This window comes from Oncorhynchus mykiss, chromosome 7, assembly GCF_013265735.2.
Source record: "Oncorhynchus mykiss isolate Arlee chromosome 7, USDA_OmykA_1.1, whole genome shotgun sequence".
Taxonomy (NCBI): Eukaryota; Metazoa; Chordata; class Actinopteri; order Salmoniformes; family Salmonidae; genus Oncorhynchus; species Oncorhynchus mykiss.
In genome coordinates, this window is record NC_048571.1 from 20,486,313 (window position 1) to 20,500,840 (window position 14,528).

The 14,528-nt window shown below is 44.8% G+C and overlaps 1 protein-coding gene across 4 annotated transcripts in view; it reads right to left on the minus strand.

Moving 5' to 3' along the window:
- LOC110527459 (nck-associated protein 5) overlaps positions 1 to 14,528 on the minus strand; it is a 179,816-nt gene that overhangs the window by 148,761 nt on the left and 16,527 nt on the right. For all 4 annotated transcript variants that reach the window (XM_036982868.1, XM_036982869.1, XM_036982873.1 and 1 more), the window contains exon 2: positions 10,572 to 10,680. In XM_036982868.1, coding sequence (XP_036838763.1) covers positions 10,572 to 10,634 — 63 coding nt within the window. In that variant the 5' untranslated portion in view covers positions 10,635 to 10,680. The remainder of the gene's footprint in view (positions 1 to 10,571; positions 10,681 to 14,528) is intronic.

Genomic DNA, 14,528 nt, shown 5'->3' on the forward strand with positions numbered 1-14,528 from the left:
GACACCTGTATACTGATTTTACAATACAATTGTACGATGATGCCAAAATACATGCACATTTTTTCTACTCCTATTGCTCAATAACCAATATAGAACTTTTGTTGTAAAAAAATATCCTATATTGTTCAATGACCAACCTAACTTTTTTTTTTTCTTTACAAGGGGTCGCCAGGTGCATGGAGGTTCTACTCACCTTCTCTGGGACACCTGGAAGCGTCTCACACTACAGGCCAAACCAGTAAGGTATGTCGACAGACATGACGCTGTTTCCCCATTCACACCCTAATAGCTTTCACAATATTCTGTACTCAAACAATGGCCCCTCAAATTCTTCTCCGATGTCTACCACATCAGTTAAAACCAAAATCATTCTAACAATTTAATATAAACAGTATCTGTCAAACTAAACCAAACGAAGACTGGTTTCTTCAGTGTTTTCAAGTGGCTTTTGCATTTATTTACTCAGTAGTCGGGCTAATGTCGGAAAATGTAAATATTTCCTGGACTGAGGGGAAATTATTTATGGAAAGTAGATCCTTCCAGAACTTGCGCCATGCACCAAGCCAGGGTGTATTTAAACAGTAGTCTTCTTGTAAAATATGAAACCCCTCTAGGGATTTGTGGAAAGGGAATTACCTCACTGTGTTCTTCAGAAATGTATACATTTTTAAACATAGATTTAAAAAGATCAGTGCATGCTCAGCCGGGCAACTTCCTGCATGCAGAAATCAACAAAAACTAAATTCATATCTGACAATTTGAGCCCTCCCTTGAGGCATACACATTGGATGGAGGCTAATCGTGGCAATCTTGACAGATTGATGTTGTTGTCGATTTCTGAGCAGGAAGTTGCCCTGCTGTGCATGATGATGTCATATCCCTGACTATACCTTTAAATCTTCTACGATCAATAAATCAATCAGGCTATCCACCAATAAGCGAGTCCATCCAAATCTCCAGATGGGGTGTGGTGAATGAATCCCGAACATTGGGGGCTGAGAGAGTTAACAGACCACAGACTACAGGTCATAACTTGGTTTGGAGACTGATAAGGATGTGATCACACCCATTCACCCTCACAACCACCCAGCCGGTCTCCCTCTCTGTTGCCCTTCCCTAGTTCAGTGTTCCTGGGCAGGGCAGTCTGGCCTCCCTCGATCCCTGTTAGTCCCAGCTGCATGTTGAAAGGGTGGGCATCCCCTCTTCCCCTCACTGACAGATGCAGTGTGGAGGCCCCTCCACCCTTCACCACTCCCCCAAGGCCCAGGCTCTAATCCGTCACATTCAATCCTGTTAGCTGCCCCTCTGCCAATCTCTGCCTCATTCACTCCCAGGCCCCTGAACCACACTCTGCCAATAAGCCCTGATCTTGGATCAGTGATCCACAGTTCCACACACCATAATAATGATAAACCCCCAAAGACATCAGCACTGCCAGTTCAATGTGGGCGTGGTTAACAGCTACGGACAAAACACATGCAGCAATGTCGACTGCCAGGATGGACCACTTCCTAGTAGCACATTGATTATCTGCACGTTTGGCTTTTAACACGGGGAACCACAGGAAGAGGATTCACACGTTTCTGAACTATTGTTTCTACCAGTTAGTTGACTGGGGTAGTTCATTGTTTTACGTTGCACTGAGATTTTGAAACAAAATGCCCTTAGATGTATAATTACCAGTCACTCTATTTCTATTTCTATCCTATTGCCGTGTCACCATCATTGGGCACAATTGGGCCTGAATCTGAAGTCATTGATTATGGTAGAGCAGTTTCTTTCAGCCTGTGGTTAAACCTAAAGATAGTTGAGTCCCTCGGGCCTTTAAAACAAATAGCTGTGAACTGCTATCCTGTTCCCTGGAATCTTGGCTCTTTCAGGAAGAGTGACACAGAGAATGGATATTATTATGTGTGTGTGTGTGTGTGTGTGTGTGTGTGTGTGTGTGTGTGTGTGTGTGTGTGTGTGTGTGTGTGTGTGTGGGTGTGTGTGTGTGTGCGTGTGTGTTCGTGTGTGCGCGCGTCCGTGCATGTGTGTGTGTCTGCATGGTGTTGTGTGCACCAATGTTTGAATATGCACATGGCCACGGAAACCACTTTCATCTAGGGCATGATGGGTAAAGAAGAGAAATTCCCCTAATTGGAGGCCCTCTTGACTCAACAGGGCAACAAAGGGACATCTTATAGGATGGGGGGAAAACTGATGTTCAATTACACATGTTGGGCTCTTGGCTCTTTTTTTCCTCGGTACTGTAGCTTCGAAGCTACCGAGGGGAGGACAAACTCAGTGTCCTCTTTACGAAGATGTAACTTCTCTTCTCCAATGGCCCAAATTCCAACCAACTCTAGTGGTTGACCTAAAGAGACTGAGGCCTATTTTGTCCCTTTGAATGCTTCTCGTCTTTGATTTCGCCAACTTAATAACCGATAGCCTCATGGATGGTTAAATAAGAGGTTTGACAGCGACAGAACGCTACATTTAGTGGAGAAATAGTGGTTTTCAGGATCATTACTGAAGCATGTGTAACACAGATAACTTACGACACAGGGACTTCAGCAAACATCAGAACACAGCAGCAGGAGAGAGAGAGAGGGGGAGAGAGAAAGAGAAAGAGAGGGAAAGAGAGAGAGAGAGAGGGGGGAGAGAGAGGGGAGAGAAAGAAAGAGAGAGAGAGAGAGGGGGGAGAGAGAGAGGAGAGAAAGAGAGGGAAAGAGAGAGAGGGGGGAGAGAGAAAGAGAAAGAGAGGGAAAGAGAGAGAGGGGGGAGAGAGAAAGAGAAAGAGAGGGAAAGAGAGAGAGAGGGGGGGAGAGAGAAATAGAAAGAGAGGGAAAGAGAGAGAGGGGGGAGAGAGAAAGAGAAAGAGAGAGAGAGAGAGAGGGGGAGAGAGAGAGAGGAGAGAAAGAAAGAGAGAGAGAGAGGGGGGGAGAGAGAGGAGAGAAAGAGAGGGAAAGAGAGAGAGGGGGGAGAGAGAAAGAGAAAGAGAGGGAAAGAGAGAGAGGGGGGAGAGAGGGGGGGGAGAGAGAGAGAGGAGAGAAAGAGAGAGAAAGAGCGAGAGAGAGAGGGGGGGAGAGAGAAAGAGAAAGAGAGGGAAAGAGAGAGAGGGGGGAGAAAGAGAAAGAGAGGGAAAGAGAGAGAGAGAGAGGGGGGGGGGGAGAGAGAGAGGAGAGAAAGAGAGAGAAAGCGCGAGAGAGAGAGGGGGGAGAGAGAAAGAGTAAGAGAGGGAAAGAGAGAGAGGGGGGGAAAGAGAAAGAGAGGGAAAGAGAGAGAGAGAGAGAGAGAGAGAGAGAGAGAGAGAGAGGAGGGGGGAGATGAGAGAGAGAGAGAGAGAGAGAGAGAGAGAGAGGGAGGGAGGGCGAGAGGAGAAAAAGAAAGAAAGAAAAAGAGAGAGTTCTCCTGCCTAGCAGAACATAAACAGGTCAACTGAAATGTTTTCCTCATCATCTACCAGAGCGAGCGCAAAAACATGACTGTTACGGCTCATGGATTGCTAGCCTATTTATTAGAGATCATTTACCAGAAACGCAAGCAACAAATAGCAGGCCAGGGTTCTCCACAAACCTACAGTATACAGTCACATGTGGCTCTTACAATTAGTTAAAGTGGAATGCTTTAGTGAAGAGCAATGCCACTCATTTATTTCTCTACAGTAACTGTATCCACATGTCCTCTTTGTATGGGCTAATCAACTTCGTGAGATTTAGTATGATGCCTCAAACGCCCAACAAGGTACCGTTCCCTAGAACGATTTCATTATACCATGTTTTCCCAGACATGTTGTGAGTCAGAAATATAATCTAATATGTGTATTAAATACCTGATATATGTTATACAGAATGTGATTAACAAGTCCATATGGAATTCATAATTGCAGGAAATAAAACCAGAGGAAAGTTTCATTATGTCTCAGGGGCTAGACGAATCTCATTAAGGTCGGAAAACTAGACGAGTGGCCAGTAGCACCATCAAAACGACCTCGGTAGGGATTAAACCGGTTTTATGAGCAAACAGGAGGCCGAGTGCCCGACTTCTCTTACCCACAGGATAAGGTGATTATGGGGGATACCACTTGGTTGGAACTCAGCTCTGGGGAATCGTGATCCAACATCCAAGGCTGTAATCATTTGTCTCTAGCCCCATGAGAGCCAACTCCACCAAGGCAGTTCCCATGAGACTAGAGGTTGGGGGTAAACTTATTTAAAACCCTTTAGCTCTCAGCCAGAGTAAGAGCCAGAGTGGCCCCGCGTTCTGCCTTGTTCCCACACCACACAGATACTCCTGTGGGCCGTGCCAGGTATGAGCGGTATGTCCCTGCCACTAAGAGAGGTTTTCATGGAGAAAGAGGCTGGGAGGTTGGGGCACCCCTTCCGGGAGAAGTTCATTTTAAACACACACGGGGGGAGAGAAGTGAACCCTTGATCCCTCCTCTCCATCATGACTATTTGGCACATGTCATAGTAACCCTAAGCCACCTTCAAAACAGTGTGTGGACTGTGGAGACATCCCCTTTAGAGTTATACACGCTGTTATACCATAGTCTAGCGTGAGAACTGGCCTCTGATTTCGTCACTGGATTTCTACACTGGTTGGAACTCTCAGTTACACACAGTCGTTTAAGCCATAAGATGTGATATCAAACTTCCCCATTGGACTGCATAGTAATATAGTAATGTAAGAGCCCAATCCCCTTAACCAGCATGTCTACCCCAGTACACAGTAGTTGCTACCCAGCTCCATGATTTATGTATATGTCTCTACTTGGCATTGTGGTACCTGACTGTAATATGGCTATGGTGAAAAAACAGGCTTTACCAACCAGACTCCATGCTGGCTTATCTTCCAATTCATTTGCACTTAAATGACGCATAATCCAAACTAATTTGTCTGTTTTGGAGATATGCTCCCATTTCGGGCTTGTTTCATTGCTCTGTCTCCAGCCAATGTGGAGTAGGTCTATGAAACAACACGTAGACTCTGGATAACAACAATGGAACAAAAACGAGCACATCAAATATATTATATGAGGAAAGGCTACCCAGAACCAGGAGCCTGACAGCTACCCAGAAACCAGGCATGGGTTCGGATAGTATTTGTGACCTTTCAAATACGTCATCTGCGCTTGACTGAGCTTGCCTGTTGCACATGGAGCCAATGGAATAGTACCAAAAGTGCAAGGTGCAAACCCTGCTCAAATGGCACTCCGGAATGGCTCAATCAAACATTCAAAGGAAACAAATACTACGTGAACCCAGCTCTGCCCAGAAACACAACACAGACAAACAGTAAAGTACTCCCACATGCTGTTCATTCAGCAACAATTCACAGCTAACCAGTGAGCGTTTAATCAGTAACGTGAAACACTTGACTATTAACCCTCCAGGTGGAGTGTTTTCAATTTTCTTTTTTTTTTGTCAATTATCTCTAAGCATGAACGCACAGCTGCACGGATAACATGCAATATTGGAAGGAAGTAGGGGAGAGGTTGCAGAAAGAACAGTATTCTGAGCTGCTTACTCACGTTAGGGTGTGTTGATGCATTTGACCTTATGATGTATTGTGTTGTTTTCATGTCTGTTGATTTATAAACACACCCATTCTTCTCTTGATACCTCCCGATACATCATCGTACGGCATGCGCCGGATGTCACAGATGGAAAGACAGTTGCAAAATGCTGATACATTTCCCGAAATTCCCAGTTTGCATCCCAACTGGGCTTTCTGCAAGACTGGGAATCTTGAAAAAGTTACTAGAATTCGGCAACTCAAATAGACAAAAACCTGTAGAATTTCACAAATGGAAACCCACCCCATAGCTTTGAAGGGCCAGTCTGCAGTTCAAACAACAATAACAAAGCAGTCACACTAACCTCATGAGGCAGGTACATTTATAAGTTATTTCAAATGGATGTACCAATCGCAGATTGCCCGTTTAATAATTGTAGGTCTGGCCTCATCCATGGTGCATGCATGGCTAACATGTACTAACATGTACTAACATGTACTAACATGTACTATGAGAAGTGACAGGGCATGAGGACTCTGATGGGGCTGTGGGCAGGCAGAGGCAGCAGACACAGAAGGGCATCATTCAGATACAATATACTGCATCACTGCATAATTGCATGACTAAGAGCAGTCTCATCTGCAGCAGGCAGACTTTTAACTGATAAAAATACATATACCCAGAGAATCCACCCAGCAACACAGATCTCTTATGTAATGTAAGGCAGAGAGTGCCCTAGTTAGGCTACAGCTCGCCCCACGCCCTTCCTTTAGAGACATGGGGTTATTAAATGGTTAAACCCAAATTACTTCCTGTATAAAGTCTATTGGAGTCAATTGGATCAATAAAGCCGGATATCTTCTTTCATATGTACAGTAGGTACTATTCCACTGGACAGTAGTGAATCTTAATACCAGCAGATTAAATTAACCAACACTATCCTCCAACTACATGTTGCTTATGAACAGAAATGCATAATATGTCATTTGTAATATTGGAAAGATTCAGTCTATACCTTGCAAACAGCTTTTTACCCAGAATGGTCCATGTTTCTATTGGCTATTTCCCCAAACACAAGCTTCATTGTGGAGGAAACATATGTCGAGTCACTACCGTCTCTCAATATACTGTATCCTATAAAACACCCAGAACAGAGATGGATGCCTCTTTTTGTGAGCCAGGGGGTCATGTAATCCATCCAGTGAAGAATAGATGAGGTAAATATTTAGCCACAGCTGCTCTGTAGACAGGTGACATGAGGTGACATGTGGTGTTTTGACTCTAGAAGGTTTTGAAATGGTAGATGTGTGTGTCTTGTGCAGGAACCCCAAAGTATATGCTTTAGGCGTATACATATCTCAATCAACAGTGAGCAAAACAAGAAGTGCTTCAATGGAACTTGTAACTAAATCTAATTTCACCAAATGGAAACCTTTAGAAGTGTTAGTATCTTAACAAAACCTTATTGGTAACAGCAAAAATACCAACGGCAAACATGTCAACAAACATTGTCAAAATACTTTGTACATCCCAACAAAGGGACCCGATAAAGAGAATGCTTTCAAATCTACTGGCGGACAATGTGTTGAACAATTACACAAAATGCCTGTATTCATAGATACCCATTGTCTAACCGGTGACCAGATACAGGTACGTTCGGATTCGAGCTGGAAACTGGAACAAGAATGCTGGGCCTGTCGCCAGACGGAATGTCAGAAATGGCCTTTCTTGTTTTCGCAGATGCCTGGGAAAATAAATGTATCGGGAAGCTCATATCCTCTCAGGAAAGGGAGTGTTTACAGGCTTTAGTGATTTTCTCTGCCAGGGCCACGAGGGCTCTGGAACCCTGGCTGGGATCCTCCACATCCCTCCTCACCAGGGCAGGCCAGAGCCAGACATGTCCCACCATAGTGCCCCCGTCCCTGGGTAACGACTCAGCCTGCTGGCCCCATTCCGCCACTAGCTCCACGTTAGCCCTCTACTAATGCTACAGGTCTCCTTCTGCTCCTCTCCTAAGGGCAACAGAACAACATTCTGCCCCTATATACTCCGGCTGGTATAAGAACTGTCGGTAACACTTTCTATGTCACCAATATCTATAATGCATTACAAACCCTCACAATGAGTCATGATGCAGCGACAATTTTGAGATGCACACACATAATAACTCATAATGCTCTGTAGACAACATATGTTAGTGTTACGGGAAATGTCTGGGAACTAGCACGGTAGATGACGCGATTGTGCCTATAAGTCTACAAGTCTAATAGTCATAATGTGATTCATGTGTCCACTATAAAACAGCCGCATCTAGCTCAAGCTGTCCCTTGAGAGAGAAAGAGACAGCGCATGCATGACTAAATGACCAGACAAATATTGTTGCATGGTACAGCATATGGTTAATATGGCCCAGTATCAGCCTGGACAGTGAACCAGGCCAACACGTGTCTAATGAAAGCAATAAACACCATATCACCAAATCTTCAAACGGTAATTGCACCGCCTGCTATCACATAGGGTGCCATAAACAAGGCGCAATAATCAGGCACGTGATGGTGTCCTTCTGAAGTGCTTTGAGGGTATGATCATATCATGGTGAAGGGAAAGGGAACCACTTTTCAGTATAATTTCATGACCACCATTTAATCAACATCTTAGATGGGAATTAGAGACTTTTTGATTTCGTTCTCTTCTGAAAATGACTTGAAACCGATCATTTCTGCGTCACGTAATTCTGATACACATAAACCTCATTCCCACTAGGGAGGGTGTCCAATCAAAAATGCATATTTTGACCAATGGGTAAATTGCGTAGATACTCCTCTGAGAACACCAATGGTCCAACCCTCATGTCTCTATCGTAATCCGTTCAAAGTTATTGGAGTTTTTAACCTTGTAGGATGGCCAAGATTAAGGGTAACTAAATCAATGGAGGCCAGAGAATAGAAGTGCCGAAAAAATCTGCAAAATAGCAGTACGTCAGCTAGGCGGGATGCCGTTAGAGAATGTAATTCAGCTCGTGTCATGAACCAACTCTGCAGAAGGTACCACCACAACATGTTGCTGTGAGAAACGACACCGCTCTGACAACAGAGTTTGCTGCGTATTGTTCGGACGTGTCCGACATTTTTGAATATAACGTTAATGATATATTAAAGAAAGACCCCGCTGAATGATTCAGAACATGAAGAATATCCTGGTCGAATGTATTTTGTTTTATAACATAAAGAAGTGGAATTTCAGAGGGCAGAGTGGGTGGACACCCTACACTAGGTCTAAACCAAGCCAAGCTAGGGCAGGTTGTACTCTGCTGGCCTGGTTAAACATCCACCATAGTTGCTGGAACCATGCTGGAAAGAACAATGTGAAAACAACAAAAAAAGGCCTTAATCGAGACCCACCTCCACAGACAGACGTGCTTGTACTTGACATTCCAAAGGAGCACTTAATACCGGGTTCACCTTGAGTTAACCCTGACAAAAACAAGTTTCCACTCTCCAGTCTTGTGTGTCGCTCGAGACACCGGGGGACAGATAAGCCTGTCAATCACGTCGACACAAACACAGCCAGAGGAGGCTGCTTTTTCTCAAACCGTCTGACAGGGTATGTTTAGTGTATCAGATCTGGCTTCAAAGCCAAATAGTAGCTGTTTTGTTTTAAATACTTTAGCTGCACTTGATTGAGTTAACCTCAATGGGACCAATGGAGTAGTCCCAAAAGTGCAACTGCAAATCCCAACCATCTGGCACTCTGAACGCAGGTCTGGTTTGTACTTTTCTCTGACCTGTGTGAGCTGTAGTGAAGGAGCGAGAAAGAGACAGATGCACAGAGAGAGACGGAGACACAGAGAGAAATGGAGACACAAAGAGAGATGGAGATAGAGAGAGAGACGGAGACACAGAGAGACCGAGACACAGAGGGAGAGACAGACACAGAGAGATATGAAAACAGAGAGAGACAGATACACAGAGAGAGACAGATAAACAGAGAGAGACGGAGACACAGAGAGAAATGGAGACACAAAGAGAGATGGAGATAGAGAGAGAGACGGAGACACAGAGAGACCGAGACACAGAGGGAGACAGAGATATATAAAGGGACATAGCGAGAAAGAGACACAGAGAGAGAGACAGACACAGAGAGATATGGAAACAGAGAGAGACAGATACACAGAGAGAGACAGATAAACAGAGAGGGATGGAGACACAGAGAGTGACATAGTGAGAAAAAGACACAGAGAGAGACAGACACAGAGAGAGATGTAAACAGAGAGAGACAGATACACAGAGAGGGATGGAGACACAGAGAGTGACAGAGACAGAGAGAGACAGAGAGAGACAGGGACACAGAGAGGGATGGAGACACAGAGAGTGACAGAGACAGAGAGAGACAGAGACACAGAGAGACAGATACACAGCGAGGGATGGAGACAGAGAGTGACAGAGACAGAGAGAGACAGAGACACAGAAAGAGACATAGAGAGAGGGAGACAGAGAGAGACAGAGACAGAGAGAGACAGAGACACATACAGGGAGAGAGAGAGACACAGACAGAGAGAGACACAGAGAGAGACAGAGATCTGTACCCCCGCACATTGATTCAGTACGGGTACCCCCTGTATATAGCCTCGTTATTGCTTTTTATTGTGTTATATATATACTGTATATACAATATATATTATTATTTATTTTTTAAACTTTTGTTTATTTAGTAAACATTTATATTTAGTAAAACTATTTCTTGAACTGCATTGTTGGTTAAGGCCTTGTAAGTAAGCATTTCACAGTAAGGTCAGTAAGGTTGTATTCGACGCATGTGACAAATAACATTTGATTTGATTTGATTTGATTTGACACAGAGAGAGCCAGAGAGAGAAAGTGAGACAGAGACATAGAGAGAGAGAGACATAGAGAGAGTGAGAGAGTGAGACAGAGAGAGAGAGAGAGAGAGAGAGAGAGAGAGAGAGAGAGAGAGAGAGAGAGAGAGAGAGAATGAGACAGACAGACAGAGAGAGACAGAGACACAGAGAGAGACAGACACAGAGGGAGAGGAGCTTTCCACTTTGACTTACCACCAAGCTGCTGTCCAGCGACAGTCTCTTTAGCTGCTCCCTCCTCTCCAGGTGTCTGTTCATGGTCCTCCTCTTCCACTGCAGCCCGCTGCCACGGCCCTGGGAGCCACTGTGGGAGGGGAGGAGTGGGGAGAAGAGAGGAGAAGCCAAATATCACTCTTTTGTACAGGAGAGACATTACCCTTGGTCCTCCCAGTTGGCTGCTGGGTACATCAGTAGTGAGGCTGTAGTACGTTAGTAGAGCTCAGAGTCCATGTTATATTTTGTGTCTTTGTAGCTGAGAAGGCGGCACCGCCACGCTCCCTCTCTCTCTCCTTCTCCCTCTACCTCACCCTTTCTATCTCTCCCTCCTCTTTCCTGGCTGCCCGCCCTATCTCTCGCTTTTTCCTTACCGCTTCTCTCGCTCTGTTATTGTTGTGCTGCCCGCCTGCTCGCTCTGCTAACCTGATAGCAACCGGAAGTGTTGGAGAGAGGGAGAGGGAGAACCTCACTCCACTGATCATCCCTGAGTTGATATGTTTTCTGTCCCCCTCCCTCCCTTCTCCTACTCCATGTTTTCATAGGCTTCTCCAAACAGAGCTGGGAACCAGCGCGACCGGGCCAATGGAGGCTAAGGGAGAAGATAAACACTTCACTTCACGCATACTACTCCTCTACAAAGAGCAGGCTCTGTGCCTCCGCTCAGCCCTGCCACAGAGTAAGCACACAACCTCCTCATCAGTGAAGCGCCCGGGTCAAAGGTCGCGTAGTGACCGCCAAGGGTTAGGGACGTTCTGTCATGACCGCTGTATAGTATGTAATGTATGGATTCTGAGTGTGTGTGCGTGTGTGTGTGTGTGTGTGTGTGTGTGTGTGTGTGTGTAATTACATTATGTTACGTATTCTAGGAGCCACTTCAAAAGAGAAAATCTCTCTTCTGATTCAACAGCAACTTACACTTGAGTCTGTAAATTGCTTTGGGTACTGAATACAATTCATCTCTTTTAATGCTGAATTATTCCAGGTTTACTTGCCAGACTGTCTTCTAACCACATCCCCCTGGTCCCAAGGCCCTCTGTCTCTGGCGTGTCCGTTCCACCCTGTCTGAGACTTCAATGGTTTGACTACACTTGTCAGTCAGTATACTACTGACGTCAAAATGCTACGCTACATCCACTGTCAATCTCCCATATCCAAAAGTTTCGGTCAATCTACTGCTAATATCCAGGCAGCATTTCACACCCACACAAAAATTGTTCATCTCAAACCCAATTGACTACTCACTGCTCTTACCCCAGCACCGGTGAAACTGGTTGAGATTACATCATTACACCCAGAAACTGGTTGAAATGACGTCATTATGATGACATGTCTCCCAGTCTTGCCGGGTTGGTCAGCCCATTTTTGCTGTTCTACATCTAAACGTGGAAGGAAGGGGCTTGATCAACGACAGGACAGGACGTCATGCAGGCTTACTCTGGTTATGCCACCAGCACAAACGGTTCCTGTTCTTCTTCGTTTCTCCCTGATGATCTTACATTCAGTAGTTTTGATGTCAATCAAATCTGGGTTCAAATACTATTTGAAATGATTTCAAATACTTTAGCTGGATTCCATTGAGCTTGCCTGGAGCAACGGAACCAATAGAATTGTCACAAAACTACAAAACCTGCCCCATCTGGCAGGCTAAAACAAATGTCCAAAGTAGCTGAAATGATTCAAATAGTACTTGAACCCAGGTCTGATTCCTTTGTGTGCCAGGACATTACGTTCAGCTGTAATTCTCATTCCATGTTAAGATTACATTTCAGTTAGTGCCTTCTCTCTAAAGACTGGACTGGATGTAAAGCCCCCACGCTTCCTGCGGACGCCCAGATAGGGATTGTGGGTAATCAAGAGCAAATGATTCAAATGGATTAACGTTTGAACTTGACTGCCCTGGCTCGAAAAACATAATAGATTAACCAGTCAAATGCAATGACACCGTTTCGCTTGAAGGGAGGGGAGGGGAGTCCGGAAATGAGAACCAGAGAATATGTTTACGCTGATCGGTGAGAGCCTCTGATGGAGCCGTGCAGCTTATGCCCAGTCTTCGTTGGAATGAATGGGGGGTATATCACGCTCGGCAAAAGTTACGGTTGAGGTGTAGCAGTTCAGTAAGGTTGTATAGAAACAGGTGGTCGATAGGAGGCCGTGAAGCTGAGCCAAACACATTTGGAGTCAGATATGAGAATGGGAAAGGTAGGGAAACGCGATAACGTACAATGACAAAACCTAATGGTTGAATAAAGCAACTGACTCTCGGGTCTTGGATAAGCAGCTTCTGACATGGTCAAGGTCGGAGAAATATGTGCTACTGGCCAAAAGCAAAGGAGAGAAAAACGCACGAGGCAGGACGTCCATCTGTAGGCCAGTGTCCTACATCACCAGCCGAACGGTGAAAAGTGTCTATGTAAATGCGCCACGTGATATTTTACAAAGACGTCAGATTCAAACGTCCGTGGTAAGGTCAATGAAAAGGCCAAGTGGTTGGAAATGTCCCCAATGGAGCTCAGGGATATTATTTCATACAATTACATTACCAAGGGTCGTGGGTTTGATTCCCACTAGGGCCACCCATATGTAAAAGGTAGGCATGCAAGACTGTAAGTCGCTTTGGATAAAAGGGTCTGCTAAATGGCATATATTATTATTAAGTTTATTATTATTATAATTGTATGTAACAGAGGTGGTTCAGTGAACATACACTTGTGTGATGAGTAACCTTTTTGGTGTGATTGGCACATTTGGGATAGTCCTGAAGAATTGGTTATAGACTTTAGCTCAGAGGGCTAACACTGTCCTGAGACCTGGGTTTGATACCCAGTCTATCCCATATGCTGTAGAAGCCGATGGAGTCTCACCAGTCTGTTTATTGGCCAAGGGAACTCAGCAGCATAAATAGGTCATAGAATACTAGGAAAAGATTACGTCGGTGATGATCTCTGGCCCACGCGATCATCATAAAATACAGTCCCGCAGGGACCTCCCTATCCTCATCTCCCGATCTCCTCATACACCACAGCCCCTCCTTTCTCTAAATGATTTACACCAAACCCAATTACCACTTTGTAAAACCAGTCTTCTGTTGGGGGCGGCACAGAGACAACAAAGAGAGACACACGTCTACGGCCATATTACGCGCTCGTCCCAGCCGGTAAGACAGTAAGTCAGCCAGCCAGCAAGTCAGCCGGGTGGAATGGATGCAATCAAAGGTCCACGGACAATCCTGACATCTGGGAGTCTTTGTGTACACCCCTAATTAGATGCCAGGGTGGAGGTGGAGGCGGCTCTGAGGGTTATGGAGGGGGGAAACCACTCTTTTTAACATCTGCTGAGGGAGAAACTAGGAGGGGGGGGGGTGCTTTTGGGGTTGCACAGGGGTGGACTAGAGAGGTGAGAGGCTGGCTGAGGATAATGAGAAAAGAAAATAGCATTATGATCACTTATATACAATTGTAATAAGGTATACATCACTTAAATGACATATGCACTGCGATAGGTTATTGTTCTGTGGATGCACTGATCCATCAACAGATGTAGGATCTTAATCTAATCATTATTTTGTTGCTGAGAATTTTCCTTCACAGCAGGAAATGCAAACTTGTAATGTATTCAATGGTTTTTAAAAAAAAGGGCTTCCAGAGTTTACAATTTCCACTTGAAAAATGTCAGACTTGATTTGCCCTAACGAAAAATGTATCAACCCTTACACAAAATGTCCATAAATTATAATCTACATAATAATTCCGGTTGCGGCATTATCCTGCTGTAGCAACCTGGCTCAAATTAAGATCCTTCATCTGTATGGTGTTCTGCTGTTGAATATCAGAAAAGTATAGACATTGTCTAGGTATGTTATTCATTCAGGTTCTATTTGATGGTGAATTTGGGCTATCCTAAGTATCAGCTGACGAAATGAAACTCATGTTTTAATTC